Source organism: Lathyrus oleraceus, chromosome 2 (genome assembly GCF_024323335.1).
Source record: "Lathyrus oleraceus cultivar Zhongwan6 chromosome 2, CAAS_Psat_ZW6_1.0, whole genome shotgun sequence".
In the NCBI taxonomy this organism is placed as follows: Eukaryota; Viridiplantae; Streptophyta; class Magnoliopsida; order Fabales; family Fabaceae; genus Lathyrus; species Lathyrus oleraceus.
The window spans coordinates 67,080,055-67,107,351 of NC_066580.1; the positions used below are offsets into that span (position 1 = coordinate 67,080,055).

Sequence of the window (27,297 nt, forward strand, 5' to 3'; positions counted from 1 at the left end):
TCGAACTATGTTTATGCGAGGAAAGACTCTAGAAGATTAATTGTTATAAATCGAATGAAGAACTCACATAAACAACAACAAGACAAGGTAAAGAAAACAACTAGCCAAACAAAATGAGCAATATGAATGGACTTATATTTCTACTATATATGAAGAAACCATGGCTACTGATGATAACAATATAAAGATCAATGGAAATGAGGCCAACAACAATGAAAATTATTGGTGGTGGCATACCATGTCACAACAGTCCAAGACGATTGACCCATATTGTCTAACCTCCGGTAAACACTAGGAAAACAAATATGAAAACTAGACTTCTCCAAATTATATATGCTAAAACCCTTTTGCAAGTTTAGATCACAAAGATCCATACATTTAATTTACAAAACATTACGAGCTTTCTAGTATCCTTGGAGCACCTAAAGTAGAGGAAGAAATAATGTTCATGGGGTTATTCCCCCCTTGTTGATAGGAAAGGAAAAGGAATGATACTTGAACCAACCAACTCAGAATATACTTGAAGATAAATTCCTTAACAAGTTTTTCTCGCACATCAAGTTCATGGAAGCCAAGACAACCATTAATGTATTCTCCCAAGGATCGACTGAAACAATATGTGAAGCATCTGAAAGATACAAGTTTATGCTAAGAAGGTTGTTGGGTGAGAATATGGAAGTAGAAAAACGGTCTAGGGGGGGGGGGGGGGGGTCAATAGACCCTTCTTAAAAACTCAACCGCTTTTTTAAAAATAGAATATCAAAGATTTTTCAAAAGTGCGCACAAAAGGTTTGAAGCGAAAATATGAAAATTATACTTTTCGAAATTTGATCGCGTTATCACTAAATCAATTCACAAACACCAAAGTTGGTTTTATGATGATACACAAAGGTATTAATTGATTCAGTTGTATATTCTACGAAATATGTTTATACAATGATTCAATATCAATGAATTATAACCTCAATTATTTCTCAGAATTTAATCACCAATTCAGCTCGATTAGGCACCACTTCAACAAAATTTAATCTTATATAATAAATCTCTACCAATTAAATAAACGACAAACCACGCTAGAGTTATAGTGCAAATCCTACAAAAATTAAATGCAAAAGTAAGGGAGAGAGATGACATCGAGATTTATAGTGTTTTGGTGTTCATCCTCGCTTTGCCTGCGTGCATCTTTCAATGATTTCCCATTGAAACCTGCATTATTCCTTTTTATTTTTCCAAATATTGCAAGAGTTCGTAGAATCACCAATGCACAATAATGTTGAGAAAAATAAAATCTCTTATCTGGATCTTGACTTGTGTACAACATAATGTCAAACTCTTCTACGTAATCATTACTCGATTAATACTTCTTGAATCTTCCAATATAACAAATTTGTTCAAAGCCTCTGTGTGTAGCAATCACCCCTTGATTCTACCTATTCCTTAAGCTATGAACTGTCCGGAGATTTGATAAGAACACCACCTTGTTCGTAGTCTTCCACACAATCACTACCAAGGAAACCTGGAGAGAAGAACCTTATTCTTTTCATTGGAATTTGTCAGTACCAACGGCAACAACCTCAATCTTACAAGCTATCTAAAAAACTTTACTCAATCTTCAATACTAATTAGTTCCAAGAAGGCGTCTCTTTCAATCAATTACACATCTCTCATTATCAAGATCTAAAATCAAACTAAAGTTAAAGATGACAGAAATTCGTTGCAAGAGATTTTGAACTTTCAAAAGTGAGAGGGTGTTGGTTTCGCAAGAAATCAAAATGTTGATTATGAGATTCACTAAGTTTTTTTATTGGAAATGAGATGACAAAATAATTTTATATGTACTTGAGGTAAAGCAAAAAAAATGGATGGAGAAAGTTAATCATATTCGAGTCAAGTGCATTTCATGATTTGAGTCAAATGAGCAAGTAGTGTAAAACAAGGTCTCATAAAAAAAGTGATCCATTTCCTGTGATTTGACTATGATTCGAGTCATACAGAGCAACATGATTCGAATTAGGTGTAATTTGTGATTCGAATCACAAACACCAAAATTTTCTTATTTTGCCTTTGTTTTGCTTGATTCGAGTCATGGATTGTGAGTGATTTGAATCTCACACAGGAAATCTCAAATTTTCAAGTTTTTTAAATAGTTTGAGACTTCACTTCCCACGTGAATTGAATTGATATTGCATATGTTTCTTGTTTCACTAACTCATGAAGTTGTCTTAACCAATCATGATCAAAACTCAAATATAACAACTGGACTATGCATGCTAAAAAAATATTATTTCAAAACTTGATTCAGAGAGGATGTGCAATTATGAAGGAGATTCAATAAATGAAAGTAGATGAAAATGAAAGCAATAAGACAAGCAACAAAACCACGGTATTAGGTTATTCCCCCTAAATGTATTAGGGACATGCACTACATCCTCCTTCTTTTTTATGTTTGGAATCGAGTCAACTTTGAGCCAAAAGCAAAAACTCTTATGTTCCCCCTAAAACATTGCACACAAACCACAACATAAAACAATTTTAGACTCACATTACAATTTCTCTCCCTTTGACAATATGAAAAAGAGATAGATCGAAATGTGCCTAAAAACCATAAACCAACCATAAATAAATAATTCCAAATGAACATTAGAGCTAAACAACTAATAAGAATATACAACAACAAAGATTGGATAAGTAACACAAAGATAGACACGCCACATGAAACAAAATGCAAATATACATGCAACACCAACATTCAACCATAAATAATGCATGAACAATTATACAAATGCTTGAATGCACATAATTAGCAATACACATTTAAAAAGAGAGATAACAATGTACAACTCTATAACAAACACATACAATGATATAAAACAAGATACATGAGTTATAGAGACATACCAATGTATTCGAAAAAAAGCTATGATTTGCTACAAAATCGTGTTAGTGAAAAAAAAACTATATATAGCGAATGAAATTAAACAAAATCCTCATTCTATTTAAAGCACAAAGAGTATAAGACTCCCAAATCCCTACAAATATTGTGAAAGGGATCCGATGGTAATGGTTTTGTAAAAATGTCAGCAAGCTAAATTTCAGTGTAAACGTATTTAAAAAACAACATCCTTTTTTCCAAATGATCTCTAAGAAAATGGTGTTGGATATTAATGTCTTTGGTCCATGAAAGAACTATTGAATTCTTAGTGAGGCTTATTGTATTATTACTATGGCACTTAATCGAAATGCAACCAGATATAAATCATAATCTAGTAATTCTTCCTTTAGCTATAAGACTTGTGCACAACAACTTCTAGTGGCTACATATTCAGCCTTGATTGTAAAAAGAGAAATGTTATGTTGCTTCTTACTGTGCCAAGAAACTAAACATCCTCCAAATAAATTATATGTGCCACTAGTACTTTTGCTATCCGACTTGCACCCTGTAAAATAAGAATCAGAAAAATCTATTAAGCCATAAGCATTATCTTTAGAATACCAAAGGTCGTGATGGGAGGTTTGATTAAGATACCTCAAAATATGTTTTATGGTTTTAAATTAGGAATCCTTAGGTGATGCTTGATATCTAGCACACATGCACACACTGAACATGATATATAACCTACTCGCGATTAAATAGAGTAAGGATCCGATTATACCTATATGCCTAGTTGTGTCGAAATCCACTCCCTTTTCATCTTTGTCAATAAGCACATTTGAGGCCGTGAGTGTTGAGATACTGTTTACTGTGGAAATTGGTAAACAACCGCTGGTCCTCCCTAGGCCTTGAGACTAAGGGTTACTTGCTGGATCGACCAGTTGATCCTAGGACATGTGCTAGTGCAAGTGTGACTTATTCAATTCGACGGAACAACTTTGTGAGAGACGGCTCCTGACAAAGTATTGAACAAGCGCAGGTTTTTCCACACGAACGGTTTAAACGAAGCTATAGCCTATGGGTGACTCGTGACCGACAGCGCTACAACATTCAACAGACGTACACGACGAACACGCTTTTGGTGAACTCTATTATCTTAATAGAATTAGTGTCGACAGCGTAGCGACAACGTAAAGTGATAACTCAAAAGTAAATGAAATTAAAATAAAATGTTCAACGGGAACAATTGAAAAGTAAGGAAGATGCATTGAAATAAATGTGGTGATTCACGTACATAGCACTCTTAAAAACTCTTGCTTCCTCGCGCTGGGAATGAGAAGTTTCTTACAAGTGATTTTTAGTACAAGGTGAACACCTTGAGCCCCTCGTGGGATATCCTATTTATACTAAACTAAAGAAAACTGCCTACAGGCTAAAAACTCCTAAGAACTAGCAGACGTCGTGCCACACGATCTGCAAACCGCTCTACCCACGTTTTGCAAACTGCTCCGTATTCTGGCGCTTTTATTCTTCTTGTAAATGCTAGTCATTTTCCAATTTCAAATTTCTCCCGCCTAGATATTTAAGGCGACACTGTCTTCTATGTGTTTGGCACGATCCAAAATTCTTTAAGTCCCAAGCTTCATTTTAGTCGACGGAATGGCCTGTCGACCAAACGTGCTTCTTTTGTCGGCTTCATCCCTTGATGACTTACGTTTTTCTCAACTCTTGCTTATCTCAGGCAGATCTCCACCCTTTGATGGGGTATAAACCCCAAATTCACAAGACCCTTACACCAATTACGCCTTCAACATGCTAGAGATTTCTCGTGGTAACAGATACTCTTCGAGTCTTTGGTATCAAACCTATTGAGAAGCTTTAAGAAGTATTTTGTTTTATTTGTGATAGTGTCTTTTTCGGCTTCCTTGATTTGAAATCCTAAGAAATATGTCAGCTCTTCCATAAGAGACATCTCAAATTCTCCCTGCATGAAACATGCAAATTCTAGACAAAGAGATTCAGTAGTAGACCCGAAAATAATATCATCTACATAAATTTTAACTAAGAGAATATGATTTTTATTATGTCTTATAAAAAAAAAAGTGGTGTCCACTTTCCCATTATTGAGTCCTTGTTTGATCAAAAATCAACTCAATCGCTCATACCAAGCTCTTGGAGCTTGTTTGAGACCATAGAGGGTGCTTTTCAATTTAAAAACATGGTTAGGGTTATCATGATCCTCAAAACATGGGGTTTGTGAGACATACACCTCTTCATTTATATGGCCATTAAGAAAAGCATACTTAACGTACATATTGTAAAGATTAAAGTCCAAGAAACAAGTGAATGCCAAAAGGAGTCTAATAGCTTATAGACGGGCTACAGAAGTATAAGTCTCGTCGTAGTATATTCCTTCGGCTTGACTATATCTGGATTTATATCTAGTAATTACATCATTTTCATCCATCTTATTCCTAAATAACCATCTTGTGCCAATGACAGTTTTATCAATTGAACGCAGGACAAGGTCCCAAGCGTCGTTATGTTAAAATTGGATAAGTTATTCTTCCATAGCAAGTAACCATCCCTCGTCAAGTAAAGCATCAAATATCGATTTAGGTTTAGTCTGAGAAATAAAATTAAAGTGAAGGTAGAGAAAAACAAGAAAGTGGGGGTTGAATTGTTTTCACAGGTAATAAAAACTTTTGGAAACAAAACACAGACGAAAGATAAAGCAATCAACACAGAAGTTTATCCTGGTTCGCTTGAAATTCAAAGCTACTTCAGTCCTCCCGACCAAGGTGATTTCGCCTTCAACAATGACTAAATCCAATAATCTATAAAGATTACAACAAAAGCATATAAGAGAACAAAGATCTCTTAGCCCTCTCAAGTCTACAAACTTCACAAGTCACTTGAGGAAACTTTCAACAACTATCTGAGAAATACAAAGAGTGTTTAGTGCTTCTAGATAAGCAATTTCAACATAATAAGAACAATAAGTATTCAAACTTAGAGCAACAACTCGTGTGAACAAATCTGAACAAGAATGAATGAAAAAAAGAGAGAATTGAGTTTGTAGTATTCTTGTGTGATAACTTCGTGCTTGGTATGATGATGATTCTGCCTTTATATAATGCTTTGAATATGAGACCGTTAGCTGAGGCATTAATGTAGTATCTTGGAAATGATGGAACTTAATTGACATTAAGTTCGTTGTTCTTTCCATAGAAATTTTGAAGAGTGTTTATTCTTTTCCAAATAAAGATTCATACCAAAACTGAAATACTTCGTTACTAAGTCTTGTGGTTGATCTGCTTGACTTGAGTCAGAGTGCGCGAAATCCAGATCTTCTTGTTTAGCATGTTTTCTTCAGATAGTTTCTTAGAATTGAATTTCTTCAGAAGTTCTTGATATGTCTTCTGTAGAACCTTCTTCAGATGTACGAATCAACAGAGTAACTGTGTGGAATTCTTCAGATTCAGAGTATATGAGTTTTCAACCTTCATGCGTTGTGAGCACTATTGTCTTCAGAGTTAGAGTGACTGCTTTATTTGACTCTAAGTCAACTATTCTGGACTTGCGTGATGTCAGATATAGTCTACCTGATCCATTTTCTATTAGAGTCCTGCACACTTAGATAAATTCGTTAGGGTACCAATTTGTTTCATCCTTTGTTATCATCAAAACTTTAGAGATAGACACAAAAGTTTGTTCTAACAATCTCCCCTTTTTTGATGATGAGAAAAACTTCACACTGATGATGAAACAATGATACTTCATAGAAATTTAAAGGAGTGTTCTCAGAGTTAGATGTATGATGACTCCCCCTGATATAAGCAATCTGCCCTTAAATCTGATGTTTACGAATGTTTATAAGTTCTTACCAATTTTCCTTAAGTTGTGTAGCTTGTTTCTCATATGTTTTACTCAGATACTTCCTGCAGAACTTTAGACTTCATAACAATAGTTATTAAATGTGCGTAGTGCATTATGAGGTTTATATATTATTTCATCAGAGACTGTATAATTTATTCTCCCCCTTTTTTGTCATACTAAAAAAGACTTAGAAAAGCAATTAAGGCAAAACATATGTCATAGATAAGAGAAAAGTATAGATAAGATAAAAAATACATACGAGAACAAAAGAAAAATAAAACACTTAGAGGAAAAACATAAAAGATAAGCACTTAGAGAAATAGCAACAAAAAATCCTAAGTATGCCTAAGGGTTCGGAGAAGGCGGCATCCTCTGCAGCAACTGAGTCAGCAGAGTTTGAAAATTACTTAAGCAATTCTCTCTCTCTCTCTCTCTCTATATATATATATATATATATACATATATATATATATATATATATATATATATATATATATATATATATATATATATCGCTCTCTTTGCACGTGTTCATCATCTTCTTCAACTCTTGTGCATCAATGGTGGTTCATTGTTAAACTCCAACAATCATAATTCATGTGTTTTCCAACTAAGAAGCAGTTATAAAATCAAAGGATCATGACTCATGATTTTATGTATGAATATAAAGCATCCAAAATTGATTTTACATGTGTAAAATGTATTTTTGTGTGTTTAACTATAGCATCATGCCTCATGTGTTTGCAAGCTGTCGACTGTGAAGTAGTTACAAAGTCAAATGATCATGACATGATTTTATGTATGAAGCATCAGAATTTCATTCTAAATATGTAAAATTTATTTTCGCGTGTTTAACTATTTATGACTCATGAGTTTGCAAGCTGTCAACTAAGAAGTAGTTACAAAATCAAAGGATCATGACTCATGATTTTATGTATAAAGTATCCAAAATTGATTATAAACGTGTAGAATTTATTTTCATGTGTTTTGTTACTCTTTAGTAAAATTGTTTATACTTTTTAGAATTGATACTATTTAAAGGTATAATTTATAGTTTTTGAGAATAAATGTAAATTTTATATTGACATTTAAACGTGCAACTCATTTTTTAAGAAATATATTCAAAATATAAATCACTTTACCATTTCTTTTTAGTCATAATCAAAATTTGTTCAAAATCAATTATCTTCATTGCAAAATTAAACATACATTAAGATGAATATAACTAAAGAATCAAATCAAATAGTATTGTTTTGGCTTTGAAAATTTACATTTCAAATATTTCCCATTACTATTTTGAGTTTAAAACTACAACTAAAGAGATATTTAAATAAATATTCTTAGAAATAAATAATAAGTAAATCTTTTAAAATTATATTTTTAACCTAAAAATAATTTGTGATTATCAAAACAAATTGATCAAAACTCGTTTAAAAAAGAAATTTGCGGTTATTTTAAATTATTATACATATATTTACATTTTGAAAGATAAATTTTTATGTGTAATTATTTTGGAAAGCAAATTCCCATTAAATCTCTAAGCAATATCTCAACATGTTGGTAAAATTGGAGGAAATGTATGAATTTTTCAATAGTTAAAGTTCATTTATCATAAATCCTATAAACTATATTAGAGAAAGAATAATTAAGAATATCAAAATAATTATACACATAATGCACTTACATAGTAAAAAAAAATATAACACACTTGACTATCTTATATAAATAGCATGATAATGCATTCTACTCATACTGCACATAAAAAAAATTAGATGACAATAATTAATTTAACATACAATTATTTATTAAAATAGAATTTCACACTTACCAATGAAAGAATGATTATGAAGGGATTCATAACTTATTGTTAGCAATGATTCAGACATAACACTGCCTTCGGGTTCATTTTCTCTAGTCCGCAGCAGTTCTTTATCTTTGATATCCATGTACACAATGATAGAAAACATGTACACGGAGAATATTTACACAATGATGAAAAAAACATAAATTTTTGAAACAAGTATAATGATGGAAATGACAAAATATTATATATAAGATATATAATATGGTAAGCAAAATGATATAGCACCGTTGATTAAAATAGCAAGGGTTATTTCAAATATCCCATTTTGCAAATTCTTTGTCTTCAAACCAAAAAAAGAAACTAGTGCTATTTTGATCCAAAAAAATATTATGGATTATTTTCAAAGCAACAAAAGAACCTAGTGCTACATCATTTTAGACTGAAGTTAGAAGTAAGTTTGTTAAAATTTTATGTTTTCTAATGGAATGGTGTTCAGGAAGTTGAGTTAGTTCGACATTAGCACGAACTTTTGTAAATTCAGAAAAAACATTTGAAAAATAAATAGAAAATGAAATAAAGACATTAAAATGCCGGTGCGAATGTATTTTTTTAAGAAATCATTGAACGTAGTTTGTCTAAGAAAATTAACAAAACACCAACAAAAATAAATTATGCTTGAAAAAGAAGTTCAAGTTATTTAACAATTCTTATTTTCGGACCAAAGAATGCTCTAGTAACTGTTCCAAGTTCATGTTGAAGATAAGAAATGTTAAATTTTACATTATCTTCAAGTTGATTTTGTCTAGTCCGCCAACAATTCTTTATCTTTGATATCCATGTACCCAATGATAAAAAACATGTACACGAAAAACAAGTACACGAAAAACATTTATACAATGATGGAAAAAAGAATAATTTTTGAAACAACCACATTGAACGAAATGACAAAAAACAAATATATAAGATATATATTATGCTAAGGAAAATGATATAGCACCGTTCATTGAGATAGCAATGGTTATTTCAAACATTCCATGTTGCAAATTCCTAGTCTTCAATGGAACAAAAGAACCGAGTTCTAGTTTGATCCAAAAATTATTATTTATTATTTTCAAAGAAACAAAAGAACCTAGTGTTACAACATTTTAGATTTAAAATAGAAGTAGTTTTGTTGAAAATTTATGTTTTCTAATTGAGTGATATTCAGGAAGTTGAGTTTGTTTGACATTAGTACTAACTTTTGAAAATTAAATATGTTGAACAAAAGAAGACCCAAAATAAATAATAGACAAGATCCAGTCTTACCCTAATTTTTACTCTAAGATCCCACATATCATTTGTATCCTTGCATACAAACAAAATCATCTCTTGGTCCCTTTCCCTCTCATCTTTGGATTTACCCTTTGTATGGATCTTCAAGCACCTCTTTGTTCCTTTGTGTTTATATGTTCATTACTTATCTAACCGTTAATTAAAATAGCAAAAATATATTTTGTTTTCTTTAAGTTTATTGTGTAAGGTAGGGCTTTTCCATAAAGAGCATTAATCATGGCTCATTAGTTAAGGTTTGTTTTGATTTCTCAATAAAGTGTGCTCAACCATTGATTCCCAAGAGACTTATCTCTCAACAATGATCTCCAAGATCCTCAAGCACATTTCAATATCATTTAGATCAAGAGCATCTCAAAGTTGTGTGGCTTACTTTTCAAGAAAAATCAAAGGTTCATGTTTTTATTTCCATGCCTTCTTCAACAAGCTACCTCAAACTTTGAGCAATATAATCAAGATAAATTCAAGGACACCTTATTTTGAATTCATATGATCATCCATGTACCTTGAAATGCAATAAAAGTTCAAGTGCACAAGTTTACTCTAAGAGGTTTGACCAAAAAGTCAACCATTTGAAGTCAAAGTTCCAAAGAACACAACTCCTTCAATTATCAACAATTTTGAATGCTTTTTTTGCATATGATTCTTCTCATTATCCTCTAAGAATTACGTTTATATTACAAGAGCCAATTATTCTTGGAGGATCATTAAAATTTTGGAGACATTATAGGTCATTTGTGGACTTAGTGAAATTTGACCTATTTTCAAGTAACTTTTTCTCAACTTTCAAGGATTATAACTTTTTCAATTTTTAACATTTGAAGCTGATTTATTTTACACAATATCATTTGTAATGCCCTCTACAAGTTTTCTTCAAGGATCAAAGTCCAATTTGTTGGTGTAAGCCCTAGAGGCCAATACTTTTGGTACTTGTATCGAATTATTTATTAATAATAAAAGGCTTTTTCTTTATTATGTTTGTTTAATAAAGTCCCTAGAATAGCTAGTCCGTTTAATGTATCAAGTATGACTTAATCATGAGATCACATTAAACATAAGGACACTATTCTTAAAGTATCCGTGGTCGAGCTTTATTGTGAAGTGGGATAACATTAAAGCATGAAGACTATTATGTTTATAGACTGATGATCACATCTCATGGATCATGGATAAGGAGTTATCAAGTCTTAAACATAGGTATGAATATTAAGAGTAATATTTATACTGGATTGACCCGCTATGAGAATACTATATAGAATGTTATGCAAAGTGTCATAAGTTATTCTCATGGTGATAATGGTGTATACCACCCTTCGACCTGAAACCACTGTGGACCCTAGATGTAGAGTCGAGTGCCTTATTGCTGATCAAACATTGTCCGTAACTGGATGACCATAAAGATAGTTGATGGGTACTCCACGAAGCATGCTAAGGGACATGAGTGACCTAGATGGAATTTGCCCATCCTGCGTAACAGGATAAATGTCTATGGGCCCAATATTGAACTGGACAAGGATGACATGGTCTATGCCTTATGTTCAATATAGACATAAGGACAAAAGGGTAATCATACACATAATTATTATCACAGAAGGATTTGTCAGATCACATGACATTTTCGTGTCTTGGGTAGCAGTGATGTGTTGCTAGATACCGCTCACTATTTATTATGTTAAATACGTGATTTAATATAATTGCCAATGCCGCGAAAACCTATAGGATCACACACAAAGGACGGATTAATGAGAGATAGAGTAACTAAGGAATACCGTAATGTACGGTGCCCTTAAGTGAATTATAGAACATCGTAAGGTACGGTGTACTTAAGTAGAATACGAAATATGGTAAGGTACCACACGCTTAAGTGATTTTGGCATATTATAAGATATGGGCCATATACACTTGAGTGGGCTTTTTAGCTTGCAGTCCACACAAGTGGTTCTATAAATAGAACCCTTATGTAGAAGCATGAGAACAGTTGCAATTTCGTTTTCTCTCTCTCGCTCACTCAAAGCCTTCATTCGTAGCAGCTAGCACTGAGATTGAAGGAATCCGTTCGTGTGGACTGAGTAGAGGCGTTGTCATCGTTCAACGTTCGTGATCGCTCCGTAGATCTGCATCAAAGGTTTCAACCGTCACAAGAGGTAACGATTCTATCACTGATCATGCCCATTCGTAAGGATCACTAAAGGAGAAAATTTTAAATTCCGCTGCGTTTTGGATCACCCTTCTCCTTAAGTCCAATTATGCTTGGAAGGCCATGGAATTCATATAGACATTATATGTCATTTTCAGCCATTTGGGACTTAGAATTTTCTAAGTTACATGACCAGTTTTTTGTGCCAACTTCAACATGACATAACTTTGTGCTCAAGCATCCAAATGCAACCTTTCTTGGAACATTGTAATCTTTATGGTGATGTCAACATATTGCAAAAAGAATGGAATCAAAAAGCCTACTGAGCAAGATGCCCCATTGAGATGAACATGATGACTTGGAACTGAAGAAATCACCATTGTTCAAATTTGAACTTCACTAATTCTAAATTAGAAGCCAAATTAGGATGCGTTTTGGACCTAAACATGTTTAACCAAGTCTCCAGAAGTTAATTAACCCTTGAAACACATCATTTAGTTAGGTTTTAATATATTGGAAGTCACACTTTTCTCCCTTCATGATCAAATTATTTTTGCATGAATTAAGCTTAATTCCACACTTATTTGGATCCAAACATATTCCCTATAAATAGAGGAAGCTACTGCATTCATTTCCATGCTTTTGAGAGCTAAAAACTCCTTACTTTAATATGAGATTTTACCGAAAAATTCAACCATCGTGTTTTGCATTCCAACTTGTTTCAATCCAACTTCTTGATTCCATTAGCACATTCAATCTTCTCTAAAGCTTTTGCAACAATTCCCAAGCTCCAAGACCTCCTCAAATGCTCTAACCATATCGAGTTTCATCAACTTTTGATCATATTTGGTCAAGGTAGTTTTGAGCAACAGACCGTGAAGAGGCCTGTTGATCCAGTCTTGCTCTCACGATCTGTTGCTCTTTCTGTAGTTCTTCCACAATCTTCAACATAAGTGGAGCGAAAAACAAAGTGAGATGACCCCCCTAAGTCAAAGCAGCATCCTTAGCCTTGGAAACTCTTCCGCAACAATGCATGCTGCTTCTTCAGCATCAACCTTGGCTTTGGCTTCAGCTTCAACAACAACAGCAGCCTCAACCGAGACCTTTTCTGAAGCTTCTCTTGCTTTCTCTTCTTCTTCTAAGATAGCCTTTTCATCAGCTTCTTTGCGAGCTCTTTCCTCTGCCTCTCTGGCTAGACAAGCATGCAACCTCTCTCCAGCTTCTCTGATAAAGTCATTTCTGACTTGTTCAGAGAGGCCTTTTAGCTTGAAAGCCTCAGATGTCATCCATCTGATTACTGTATTCTAGGGAATCTTTACAGCCGAGGGATCATCGCTGATTTTAGAGTTTTTAGACAGTGATCTGAGCTTATCCATTGACGACTAAGCAAATAAGGCTATTGCCTCTTCCAGAGTGGGAAAGGTGGGTTCAGGTCCAGAGGTGGGAGATATAGGTGCTGGTGGTGTGGGGATGGTTTTAGTGGGAGGGTCAGATGGTTGGGTAACAGGGTTTTTAGAGGGAGTTTCTGGGTGAGGTTCAGAGGGTGGTGTTGTTGGGTGTTCAGATGGGGAAGGGATGGTGGTTTCTAGCTCAGATGGATTTTGAGTGGAGATGGCACGAGCTTGGAGTTGCGCAAGAGTAGGGGATTGAGGGTCAGATGGTTCAGATTGGTTAGAGTCAAATGAAATTTTGTAGTGGAGTAGAGATGAGGGAGTGGAGGAGGGTGGTGATACGGGTTCATTGAATAATTAGGCCTCATATATTAGTAGTGTTATGGTGGTTAGATTGAATTTCTAAAGGGGGTGAGGGTGGGTTAGAGGTATGTGTTTCAGAAGGATTTGTGGTGGAGGTTGTGGGTTCAGAGTGTGTGTATATAGGGGACGATTGAGGTAAGGAAGAAGACAGTTGCCTTAAATGTAAAGTAGGAGAGTCAGAGGGTTGAGACTTACTTGGAGTGGAGAAGGAGACCAGAGGCACATGTGGTATGGATACAGAAGGTTCCCCCAACTTCTGAGATTTCTTCTTTGACTTTAATTCAGATGGCTCTCGCACCCTCTTCATGAAATTGTGTGGATGTTCAGGTAGCCAATCCACCGAAAAGTCTGAGATGTCTACCCCTTGATTTGCCCAGATATTGGGCGATAACCTCTAGGGGTTCTATCTTAGAGAACAGATAGAGACTATTGGGCATCTTCCTCTGATCCTTCAGAGCTTCCCAGGAGGTATCCAGAGATGGCTTGACCAGAACTTTCTCAATGATGCCCATGCTCTTCAAATTCCTTGTGTTCAGAGGCCTATCGGTGTCTACCGTCACATCTTCCATCAGATTGTGGGATATCAGATGCTCCACCAATCCTCTTTCTATCAGAAAGTGGGAGATTAGCCTTCCCAGAGGAATGTAGATTCTGGGTTCATGTTGTTTCTGGTGTCCCTGACGAAGTCCCTTAGATACTTAAATAAAAGAGCTTGCAGATTCAACTTGAGTCCTTTGTGGAGGCAGTAGAGGATGCATTTCTGGTCAATATTGATGTAATTTGACGAATTTGATGTTGGGAGATGATGAATAGTCCCCAGAATAATCTTCAGCCCGACCCTCAGAGTTTGGTGAAGTTATTTGTTCTTGGAGGATTTTCCTTATGCGCTATGCTTGAAGATTGTGGGAATAATCTCTAGGGACATATATTTGTTCTTGCTTGAAGTACGCTTGAAGAATACTGAAGAACTTTGAGAGCAAGGGTTTGTGTTGGATATGAGTGAAAAATGTGAAAGTGATAGTTGTGGCATGTATATATACACAAGGTTAGCATGCAAAATGACATCATTTAATGAGAGTATAAAAGAGTAGTTAATTAGTAGCACAAAAATAGAGTTGAAACACGAGGGAAAATTAATTACAGCTTATGATGGATGTCTAATCCCAAAAATTTGCACACAGCTCGAGGAGATCTCAATAGTCTGGCTCTTGAGTTATGTGCTAGACAGTTGTCTAGAAGATCCAAGGTCAGATGCAAGAGAGGTCACGTGTTGATATATTTGGTCTTCAGGAATACTAAGAGATTAGGTCCTGAGGGTTTCTAATTCAGATAACTTCTAAATGGTAGAAATATCAGAGTCAGATCCAGATGCCAGAAGTTTTAAGTTAGAGCCTATTTTGCCATTTCAGAGAAGCACATATTTTTGACTCATCCTGGGCAATTTTCCATGTTTAGATGTTTCAGAATGAAGGAGAATATATCTTCAGCTAGGGGTTTTATGAAGATATCATCCCATTGGTGGTCTGTATCTATGAATTTTAATGTAATTACCCCTTTCTGAACATAGTCTCTTATAAAACGATGTTTAATTTCTATGTGCTTTGCTTTGGAGTGCAAAATGGGGTTCTTACTTAAATATATGGCAGCAGTATTGTCACAAAAGATCGGAATGTTACTCCTATATATCTGAAGGTCTTCAAGTTTATTCTTCATCTAGAGCATCTGAGTAGTGCATAATGAAGCTGAAATATATTATGCTTCTACAGTAGAGAGTGCTATGGTTGACTGTCTTTTGATGGCCCAAGAGATAAGGTTTCCTCCCAGAAATTGACAGTTTCCAAATGTACTTTTACGTTCCAATCTATCTCCAGCATAATCTGCATCACAATATCCGGAAAGCATATACTCTGATGTTTTCTCATACATCAGGCCAAGGTTAGGTGTTCCTTTTAGATACCTTAGGATTCTCTTAACAGCTGTTAGATGAGATTCCATTGGATATGATTGGAATCTGGCACAGAGACAAACGCTGAAGAGAATATATGGCCATGTAGCAGTCAAATATAGAAGAGAGCCTATCATGCCACGATAGAGCTTCTGACAAACCTTTTGACTTACCTCTTATTTCTCCAGAATGCAGGTAGGATACATGGGAGTCTTTGTTGGTTTTCTTTCTGACATTTCAAATTTCTTCAGAATGTCTTTTATGTATTTGCTTTGATATACATATGTAGCGTCTGAAGCTTCGTTAATTTGAATTCCCAGAAAGAATTTTAGTTCTTGCATCAAACTCATTTTAAATTCTGCCAGCATTAACTCAGAAAATTCTTGACAAATAGAAGGCTTAGTAGATCCAAAGATTATATTATCAACATATATTTGACAGATCATAAGGTCATTTCTAATGTTTTTACAAAAGAGTGTAGAGTCAACTTTACATCTGATAAAATCATGTTCCATAAGAAAAGTGCTAAGTCTTTCATACTAAGCTCTAGGAGCTTGTTTTAGACCATACAAAGATTTTTTCAGTTTAAAAACATGTTCTGGACATTTTGAGTTTTCAAAACCCGGATGTTGATGAACATACACTTCTTCAAAAATATATCCATTCAGAAAGGCACTCTTGACATCCATCTGATATAATTTGATGGAATGATTTACAGCGAATGATACAAGTAAATGAATAGATTCTAACCTGGTGACAGGAGAAAATGTTTCGTTGTAGTCAATGCCTTCTTGTTGATTATAACCTTGTGGTACCATTCGTCCTTTGTTTCTGACCACTTCTCCCTTTTCATTTAGTTTGTTTCTATACACCCATTTTGTTCCAATAACGTGGGTACCTTTTGGCTTTGGTACAAGATCCCAGACATTGTTCTTTGCAAATTGATCAAGTTCTTCTTCCATTGCCAGAATCCATTATTTTCCTTGAAGTGCCTCCTCATAAGATGTTGGCTCTATCAGAGACACTAATCTCAGAGGGGTCTCCTCGGATACTTTGAATGTAGACCTTGTTCTGACAGGTTCATCCTTGTTTCCCATAATCAATTCTTCAGAGATGTTTAGTTTATTTCTTGATCTTTTTTGTGTAGTTGAGATTTCAGTTGTTTTTGAGGTTTGCCTTTTAGCTTCCTCAGATTCTTTAGTCTTTTCGTCAGAACATGCAAGTGTTATCTCCAGATCTGCAAGTTTTTCAACTAGCTTGACTTTTTAAAGTCAAGCTTATCATCAAATCTGACATGTATTGATTCTTCCATAATTTTAGTTTTTGTATTGTATACTCTGTAGCCCTTATAGCACTCTGAGTATCCCAACATAATACCTTTCTATGCTTTTGAATCAAACTTGTTCAATTTGCAACCATGATCATGGGATATTCCATTTGAAACAAAAAGTTCTTCAAAAAGTTTGTTTTCAAATTCGCCACCATGATCACTTCTGAATCTCATGATCTTAGAGTCAAATTCGTTTTGCACTTTTGAACAGAAACTAGTAAATACAGAGTGTGCCTCATTCTTGTGTCTTAGAAATTTTACCCATGTCCAGCGACTATAATCATCAATGATGACCAATCCATACTTCTTACCATTGACTGAAGTTGTTTTAACAGGTCCAAACAAGTCAATGTGAAGAAGTTCCAAAGGCTTAGAGGTAGAAACAACACTCTTATTTTTGAAGGATTTTTTAGAAGTTTTTCCTTTCTGGCTTGCCTCACAAAGAGCATCTGAAGAAAACTTCAGTTTAGGTAGACGTCTGACTAACTCGAGTTTATTTAGCTGAGAAATCCTCCTCATGCTAATGTGACTCAATCGTTTATGCCAATCCCATTGCTCTTCACTTACAGACATTAAACATTTTACATTTTGATCTTTTAGATTTGAAAGATTAATTCTATAAATGTTGTTCTTCCTCTTGCCAGTGAAAAGAACTGTCCCATTATTTTGATTAATTTCTTTGCATGGTTTTTGATTGAAGATTATATCATAACTGTTATCACTTAATTGACTTATGGATAACAGGTTATGCATCAATCCTTCTACATAAAGAACATCAGAGGTATAGGGAAGAGATCCATTACCAATTGTTCCAGAGCCTCTGATTCTTCCTTTCTGATTTCCTCCAAAACCTACAAAGCCAACATCTTTAAGTTCCATACTTTGGAACATATGCTTTCTCCCGTCATGTGTCGCGAGCATTTATAGTCCAGGTACCATGATTGGTGTCTTAACTCTGCTGCATAGGATATCTGCAACATAGACTATTTTATCCTTTGGTACCCAAAATCTTTTGGGTCCTTTGTGATTAGTTCTCCTAGAGTTTCTGGAAACCTTGGGTTTTCTGGCATTAGTAAAATTTTGTGCTTATGCGTGTGTGTAGTGATAAGAAAAAGGAGATTTAGGTTTATCATCTGCATAAGGTATTTGATCATCTTCATCAGAGTCATATCTTATTCCTCTTTTCTTATTCTGACTAACTCCATAAATCACAGAGGCCATTCTGCTTCTTTCTAGCCTATTTTTCAAAAAAAATTGAAACGCTTCTTCATATTTGTATATGATTGTGTTAGAAGTTTGTAGGGTTGAGATAGAGCTTCTTTAAGTTTTAAACACTTTTTAGTTGAGAATTCTTTTTCTTTTTCCAACACAAAAATGTTGCCTTTTAATTAAGAAACTTCTACCTCAAGCTTATCACATTCTTCAACAGTTTCTTCAAGGACTTTCTTTAGAGCCTTGAATTTCTGGCGAAGATTCTGATACGAGCTTAGAGATTCAGATAAGCAAGATTCAAGGTCAGAGCGAGAGAGATCAGAAAATACCTCTTCAGGATCAGATTCTCTTTCAGATGTGCTTCCCGATGTGGTAGCCATGAATGCCACATTTGCATGTTCCTCTTCAGAGTCTGATTCTGAGGCATCGGATTCAGAGTCATCCCAAGTATCCATGAGTCCCTTCTTAGTTTTTAAGGAGTTTTTCTTGAATCCTTCTTTTCTGGAACTGTCTTTCTTGAGATTTGGACATACGTTTCTATAGTGTCACGGTTCTTTACATTCATACCATGTTACCTCTTTGTTGGGTTTGCTTCTGGAAGTTGATTCTGAGTGTTCCCCCCTCTGTCTTGGTCTTATGAAGTTATTATTCATTTTCCTCCAAATTTGTTTGACTCTTTTGGTTAGAAGATATATCTCTTCTTCATCATTAGAATCATCATTTTCAGAGTCATCATTGTCTTCTTCTTCAGCCTGGAGAGCTTTATTCCTTTATGGCTTGCGTCTTTCAGATCTAGATTTCAGAGCCAAAAATTTGCTCTTCTTTTGGGGCTTGTCTTCCTCTAGTTCTATCTCATGACTCCTGAGGGAGCTGACGAGTTCTTCCAAGCTTTGGTTGTTCATATCTTTTGATAGCTTCAATGAAATGACCATAGGTCTCCACTTCTTTGGCAAGCTTTTGACAATCTTTTTGACATGATCTGTTGTTGTGTAGCCCTTGCCCAGAACCTTAAGTACTGCAATTAAAGTTCGAAATCTAGAAAACATGACCTCTACAGCTTCATCATCCTCCATCTTAAATGCTTCATATTTTTGAATTAGAGCTAGAGCCTTTGTCTCCTTGACTTGAGAGTTGCCTTAGTGGGTCATCTTTAAGGAGTCAAGTATTTCTTTAGCAGTTTCTCCGTTGGTGATCTTTTCATATTCATTATAGGATATGGCATTCAACAGTATTGTTCTTGCTTTGTGGTGATTTTTGAAATCACGCTTCTGATCATCAGTCATTTTATTTCTTGAAATAACAATACCAACATCAGATACAGGTGGTACATAGCTAATTGTAACTATGTCCCATAAGTCAGCGTCATAACCCAGGAAGAAACTTTCGATTTTGTCTTTCCAATAATCAAACTTTTATCCATCAAACACTGGAGGTTTAGCGTTGTACCTGTCTCTTTTATTGGTGTTAGTCATTATGTTTTTCTCACACTGGATCCACTCTACACTATTAAGTGTTTGATTTGAAAATCAATAACAAAACCAGGCTCTAATACTAATTGAAGGTAGGGAAAAACAAGAAAGGGGGTTTGAATTGTTTTCACAGGTAATAAAAACTTTTGCAAACAAAACACACACGAAAGATAAAGCAATCAACACAGAAGTTTATCCTGGTTCGCTTGAAATTTAAAGCTACTCCAGTCCTCCTGGCCAAGGTGATATCTCCTTCAACAATGACTTAATCCAATAATCTATAAAGATTACAACAAAAGCATCTAAGAGAACAAAGATCTCTTAGCCCTCTCAAGTCTACAAACTTCACAAGTCACTTGAGGAAACTTTCAACAACTATCTGAGAAATACAAAGAGTGTTTAGTGCTTCTAGATAAGCAATTTCAACATAATATGAACAATAAGAATCCACACTTAGAGTAACAACTCGTGTGAACAAATCTGAACAAGAATGAATGAAAAAAAGAAGAGAATTGAGTTTGTAGTATTCTTGTGTGATAGCTTCGTCCTTGGTATGATGATGATTCTACCTTTATATAATGCTTTGAATATGAGATTGTTGGCTGATGCATTAATGTAGTATCTTGGAAATGATGGAACTTAATTGACATTAAGTTCGTTGTTCTTTCCATACAAATTTTGGAGAGTGTTTATTCTTTTCCAAATAAATATTCATACCAAAACTGGAATACTCCGTTACTAAGTCTTGTGGTTGATCTGCTTGACTTGAGTCAGAGTGCGCGGAATCCAGATCTTGTTGTTCAACATGTTTTCTTCAGATAGTTGCTTAGAATTAAATTTCTTTAGAAGTTCTTGATATGTCTTATGTAGAACCTTCTTCAGATGTACGAATCAGCAGAGTAATTTTGTGGAATTCTTCAGATTCAAAGTATATGAGTTTTCATACCAGAGCGAATGCTTTATTTGACTCTAAGTCATCTATTCTGGACTTGTGCGATGTCAGATGTTGTCTATCTGATCCATTTTCTGTTAGAGTCCTGCAAACTTAGATAAATTCGTTAGGGTACCAATTTGTTTCATTCTTTGTTATCATCAAAACATTAGAGATGAATTGTAGACACAAAATCTTGTTCTAACATAAATTACTTACATAAATTATTAACTTGTGACCTAGTACTTACACCTCTTTTGATGTCTCCCAGGATTTGATCTAACAGATGATATTTTATGATTGTCCAATCTTGAGGTAGTTGGTTCAAGGTCTCTTTTTTTTCATCCTCATGTAAGTTTTCCTCTTTATCTTCCTTAAGGTCCCCATCCTTTGTTGAAGGTGGAGGATCTTTTTTGGAACTTTCGTCATTGATCATCTTCTCTGTTATTACACCTGAAACATCATAACAAATACCATTTCCTGTCTTTTAGGGTGGGGACTTATCAAAAAAACATGAATGGACTCTTCTATAGAAACAATTATGTGATTGTAAACCCTATAAGCTTTACTCGTAGATGAGTACCCTAAGAATATCCCTTTATTAGACTTAGCATCAAATTTACCAAGACTGTCCTTTCCGTTGTTTTAAATAAAGCATTTGCAACCGAAAATGCAAAAATAAGAAATATTCAATTTTCTACCCTTAATCAACTCATATGGTGTCTTCTCTAGGATTGGTCGAATGAACACCCTATTTAAGACATGTCTATGCCAATTCTTCTAAAAATCGATTTTTACGCTTAACAGCAACATTTTGCTGTGGAGTTCTCGGACATGAAAAGTCATGAGCAATCCCATTTTTATGCAATCGTTTTGAATTTGATGGTTAACAAATTCAACACCATGATCACTACGAAGAGTGATGATTTTTAAACTAAAAACATTTTGGACAAGCTTAGAAAAATCAAAGAAAACCTTAAAAGTTTCATCCTTATGGATTAAAAATAACGTCAAAGTGAATCTAGAGTAGTCATCAATAATCACAAACCCTTAATATTTGCCTCCTAAACTTCTTGTCCGCGAAGGGACAAACAAGGCTAGATGATTGAAAAAACCTTTTTTCAATTTAAACGCCACTCTCATTTGCTTTCCCATTTTGAAAGCATCACATAATTTGTCTTTTAAAAATTTAATTTTAGGAAGACCAATCACTAGATTCTTGAATGCTATTTTATTTAAAAAGTCGAAATGCACATGACTTAAGCGTCTATGCCATAACCAGCAATCTTCACTCTTGGCCACTGAACACTTAGTTCGATGCATTGAGACATCATATAGATAAATCATATAAACATTATCAATCCTATAACCCTTAAACATAAGGTCCTTACTTTCCTTATGATCAACTACATAATTAAGAGTATCAAAAACTACAGAATACCCTTTGTCACATAACTGGCTAATGCTAAGTAAGTTGTGTTTAAGGTCTTTGACTAAAAGCACACTTTCAATGGTAATTGTGAAGTTATTTACCATATTACCTTCACCAATAATTTTAACTTTCGTGTTGTCTCTGTACGTGACATGACCGCTTTCCTTCTCATTGAACTTGATGAACATGGGAGCATCTCCAGTCATGTGTCTTGAACATATGCTATCTAGAAACCATAATCTTTTTGCAGAGGTAAGACTTTCATGCGAAAATCAAATAGGCAATTTAGGTCCATAACTAGTGGGTCCTATAGGTTTAGTTGAGGTACACTTAGGAATCCATGCCATTTTACCATTGGGAATTTGAATGTTCCAAACATGACAAAGAGGTCTAATGTAACCCTTATCACCATAATAATGAAAAATAGCTTTAGATGAAATACCTTTTATATTTATTTTAATTACATGAGGGTTTTTCTTCAAAATTGTGCCTATATCGCTTGAAGAGCTAGAACAAGTAAATGATAGTGGAGTAGTGTCGCACCTCGAAAAAATGGGGATACGACTTCAAAGCGAAGCGCGATCGCACGCTCGCAATGATGGACTGAACAGAGTCGCCACCGAACTTTATTTATTCCTAAAAAGGAAAGGGGAAATATCGATAAAACCCAAAACAAAACGACAATGATTATTGGTCGTCGCAACCAAATTAGGGTTCGGGAGTCGATTACGCAAGGGGAAGGTATTAGCGCCCCTCACGTCCGTTGTACTCAACGGGAACCATTAGGTCAGTTGTGTGCGTTAATGTTAGTTTGAAATGTTAGGCTTTTCAAGTTATTAGGTGGGAAAGAAAGAAAGGATGATAGAAGAATATTTTTGGATTTTTGACTAAGGACTAAACCTAAGTTTTTTATTAGTGGGCCTGACAAGATTTACAAATCCTGCTCCTACGTATCTCAAAAGAGAAATCAAGGCTTACGTAGTTCTGGGTAGAAAAATGTTTGTTTGTTGGTCGATTTTAGAGAAAGCTATATTGTAGTAATCGACAAAAACATTGTTTTACCCAAAACAGATGAGGAGTGGACGCATACCACACATCGAACGGATTTATAAATCTACATTCGGAAAAGCGTCACTTATCTCTACTCAACAATCGTGGCCGAAACATTGTTTTGTATCACTTAAGACAATATATCTTTTGTTTATGAAAAAGGTTTTTGATTAATCGCACGGCGGCGAGAAAAGAGTTTGATTGGTTGGATGTATTTTGAATGATGGCGAGAATTTGGATGAGCGAGATATACATCTCGAATCCTAGTCTCAGGAGTGCGTGGTATACACCACGTCCCATTTCCATCTTATTTGCAAAAATGTTTAATAAGAATTAAGTGTTTTAAATTTGATTGAGAAAGGGTTTGAAGAAACCGCATTGACAGTTTTAGACGATGGTGAGAGCCAAGATAGGCGAGGCATACGTCTCGAATCTTAATCTCAGGAGTGCACGGTATACACCATGTTCCATTTCCACCTTTATTGAAAAAGTGTTAAATAAGATTTAGGTATCTTAGGTTTGATTGAGAAAGGGTTTGACGAAACCACATTGACAATTTTAAATGATGGCGAGAACTAAGATAGGCGAGGCATACGTCTCGAATCTTAATCTCAGGAGTGCACGGTATACACCATGTTCCATTTTCACCTTTATTGAAGAAAGTGTTAAGTAAGAATTAGGTATTTTGAGTTTTGTTGTGAAAAATGACTTGACACTAGATCAAGTATTGATGGACGTTTAAGAGAAATTTGAATGAGTGTTTGAGAGAAAACAAAGTGGATAAATTTGGATGATGGCGAGAGCTAGGATTGGCGAGATATACATCTCGAATCCTAGTCTCAGGAGTGCGCGGTATACACCACGTTCCACTTCCATCTTATTGAAAAGGTCTTAACTATGAATTAATATTTTTTGAGTTTTTATTAAGAAAAATGGCTTGACGTTGAATCAAGCGTTTGATGAAAGTTTGAAAGAAATGGAATAGAATAGGAGGGAGAAATGAATTGATTTGTTTATTGAGAAAATACTCGACGTTGGATCGAGTCATTATTTTTGATCTTTTGGAAATAGTTGATTTTATTCTTGTGTTAGTATCTAACTAAACAGTCAAACAAATAAAGAAATAAAACAGTACAAAATTATTACACATCGGGGGAGTGGGGTATATTTTGTCAAATGGGGATTCAAAATCATGAAATAATTAAATCGGGCCCAAACAACAAATAATGCAATGCATGAGTGTAAGTGCAAGAGAACCGGCTCATTGTAAGAAAGCCCAAGAGTAAGCTATGTGAGGTTGATGGCGATGCTTAAAAAGCAATCGACTTACAAGGGTATGGAAATGGGCTCGATATTGAATCGAGAAAAGTGTGATTTTAATAGTTTAAAGCGGCTTTGAATGGATGATGAAGTTAAAAGAAATCAAATTTGTGTTATTAAACAATAATGAAACTATGAGTATAGGAGAAATTATAATAAAACATAAACATAAAAAATGAATGCTAAAAGAAATAAAATGCTACATATAGGTATCAAACCCACTCCACTAAAGACTATAAAACTACCCTCTCTCCACTAGACCATTTATGATTGTTTATAATTTAAACAACAACTTAGATATATAAACCAAAATAGATTAAAGTATGAATTAAAATAAAAATAAAAATGGGGTGGTCTATTTAATGGACGATTAATTAAAAAAATAAAAAGGAGAAATCCCAAAAGGTGACCCTAGCCGCCTGGCTGTTGGGTTCAAAAGGTTAGGGATTGGGAACACAAAATAGCATTTAACTAAAACTAATACCAATAAACCACAGTTAATGACCACTTGAAAACTCTAAACGTTCACTTAGTAGGATTTAAAGGTCTACTTAAAAATAGAACAAATAATGAATAAATAAAAAAAAGAAAAGAAAAGGTAAGGACGTAGATGAGAGTCCCAGAACTCAATCATCCTCCTCTCTCTATCTCACACCCCTCTCAACCTTCGTCATTCACTCTCAATCGCTCCCCGCTTTCAATCGCTCTCCTCCCTCATCGTCCTCGCGTCCTTTCAATCTCTCGACCTCTCTCACTATCAAAAACCTTAAACTTTATTTCCTCAAATCATCAAATAAAGCCTAATCCTACACTTCCAACAACAAGCACTCAAAAAGGATAACAGGAGAAGGAAAAGTTCTCACATAGGTTTCACGGCGGTGGTGAAAGGTGTGAAGAAGTCGGCCGGAATATAGCTTGAGCAGCGGAGGGATGTGAGGTGCGGCGGCGAAGGTTTGTGGTGTTCTCGAAGTTAGCCTCCCAATCCAGGTATTTGATTTTGGGATTTAGGGTTTCGTTTTGAGATTTTTTTTCGCCCCAAGGTTTTTCTCCTTTTCTCCCCCTCCTCACTGATTCGCCCTTCTCCTTTTATGTCCTGCAGATTAGGGTTTCAGATTGGTACATGGGGTTCAAAAGAGTATCTCTGTAATCTCCTTTTGATGCTTAGAATTTGGTCCATCTCGTTTGATACTACAATCTGGAAACGGTAAATCTACCTACACACTTTCTCCAATTGTTTTGTCTTAATGCCAATTTGGGATATTTTCTGGAATTTTAACTGACTTGCCAATTGCTTTGTGTTACTGCAGTAAAAAAATATTGAAGATTCAAAGGCGGTTTCGGTTTTGATCACAGCTTTGGATGGCTATTAGGGAGGTTTGATGGATATCATTTGGATTGAAATCCGTTGGACAGTTGGCAATTCGGTTGGGATTATTGGAGATTGAAACAGGAAACCGAATTATGTTATCCTCTTCTTGAAAGTTGCAGATTACCTTTTGTGTTTCCTTTAATTTCCCATATATCTTTAATCTGAGTTTTTGGAGGTGGTGTTGCATCTACAATTGGAGCAACTAATCCTGGTTTTCCGTCATCAATAACCTCATCAATCAAACCGTATTACTTCGCTTCCCAAGGATTCATAAAATTGTCACGGTCCGTGTCTAATTCAATCTGCTCTTCAGGTCTTCCCGTAATTCTTGATAGTATCTTGTTTATCTTAATCTTGCGGTATATCAATTCTCTCACGCGGATGCACACTTCTGTACCTACTCCGCCAACAGACCCGAGCGGTTGATGGATCATAACTTTAGAATTCGGCATACAATATGTCTTCCCTTTTGTTCCTGCAGCAAGGAGAAATGCACCCATGGATGCCGCAAGTCCAAAGCAAACTGTTGACACGTTTGCGTTGCATAACTTCATGGCATCATAAATTCCCATTCCAGCAGTAACATAACCACCAGGTGAATTTATAAACAACTTGATGTCTTTCTTAGGGTCATCAGCATCCAAAAACAAAAGCTGACTGATTACAAAATCTGCAGTCACATCATCCACCTGAGAACCCAAAAAGACAATTCTTTGACGGAGAAGCATGTTGGTAGTGTCAAGAGTGTCGTCAGCAGTCAGACTAGCGAGAGCATCTATTTTGGTGAAGTGTTTTGCAGGTTCAAAGAAAATCACGACTTGTGCCCAAATGTGCTTTAAGGCATAGTTCAATTGCAGGTATGCATCATATTGATCCTGCATGCATTGATTCATGCAGTCTTGGTTCGCCTAGGCATTTCTGACTGGACATGCTCAGCATTTCATGGTTTCCTTTGCAGCTTGACATTGGTTCTATTTGATGGCAGGTTGGAGGCTTTGGCCAGGTGACATGGTGGACCGGGAACAAAGAAATTGGTTGTAGTTTCCAAGAGCACACTCTTATGGTGTTGGTGCAGTTGGTAGCATTTTAAACATGTCTTGTTTTACTGCAGGAACATGTGTCGAAGTGAGTGCAAAAACCAAAATTCATGTGCATTACTTTGTCAAATTCACCATGTATGTGCCATGTTTGATCATGATTAGGGTGTCTGGTTTTGGTTCAAATGAGGCTATTGGCTTTTTGTTGGCAGCCGTACTGTGATAGTCTTAATGGACTTCAATTCTTCTGTTTTATTCTGTTATGGTGTTGATTGTTTTAGGTATTTTTGCAGGGGCTATGTTTTAGCTTGCAACAAAAGACAGGTTTTGGTTTGCAACAGACTTGGAACTTCTCATATTTGGCAAGGCAGGTTTTGTGTGTACTTGCTGTAAGTTCTGGATGAAAATGAACTCTTTTGGATGCTCA

General features: G+C 35.2%; 1 protein-coding gene and 1 pseudogene across 1 annotated transcript; both read right to left on the minus strand.

Moving 5' to 3' along the window:
* Nucleotides 1–13,010: 13,010 nt before the first annotated feature.
* Nucleotides 13,011–16,682, minus strand: LOC127121946 (uncharacterized mitochondrial protein AtMg00820-like). Its single transcript, XM_051052366.1, has 2 exons — nt 16,471–16,682; nt 13,011–13,245 (listed from the first exon to the last, which is right to left on the minus strand). Exons 1-2 carry the CDS (start codon nt 16,680–16,682, stop codon nt 13,011–13,013), a joined length of 447 nt encoding a protein of 148 aa, XP_050908323.1.
* A 9,102-nt stretch (nt 16,683–25,784) lies between these two features.
* On the minus strand, nt 25,785–26,726 carry LOC127121947 (ATP-dependent Clp protease proteolytic subunit 3, chloroplastic-like; annotated as a pseudogene).
* Between the last annotated feature and the right edge of the window lie 571 nt (nt 26,727–27,297).

Excerpts from the sequence above, each read along its gene's own strand:
- LOC127121946 (XM_051052366.1), bottom strand. The coding sequence starts at position 16,682 with ATGGAAGAAGAACTTGATCAATTTGCAAAGAACAATGTCTGGGATCTT. Across the intron at positions 13,246-16,470 it reads ACATTTTCTCCTGTCACCAG|AGAAGCTGGAGAGAGGTTGC; the intron begins GTTAGAATCTAT and ends TGACTTTATCAG.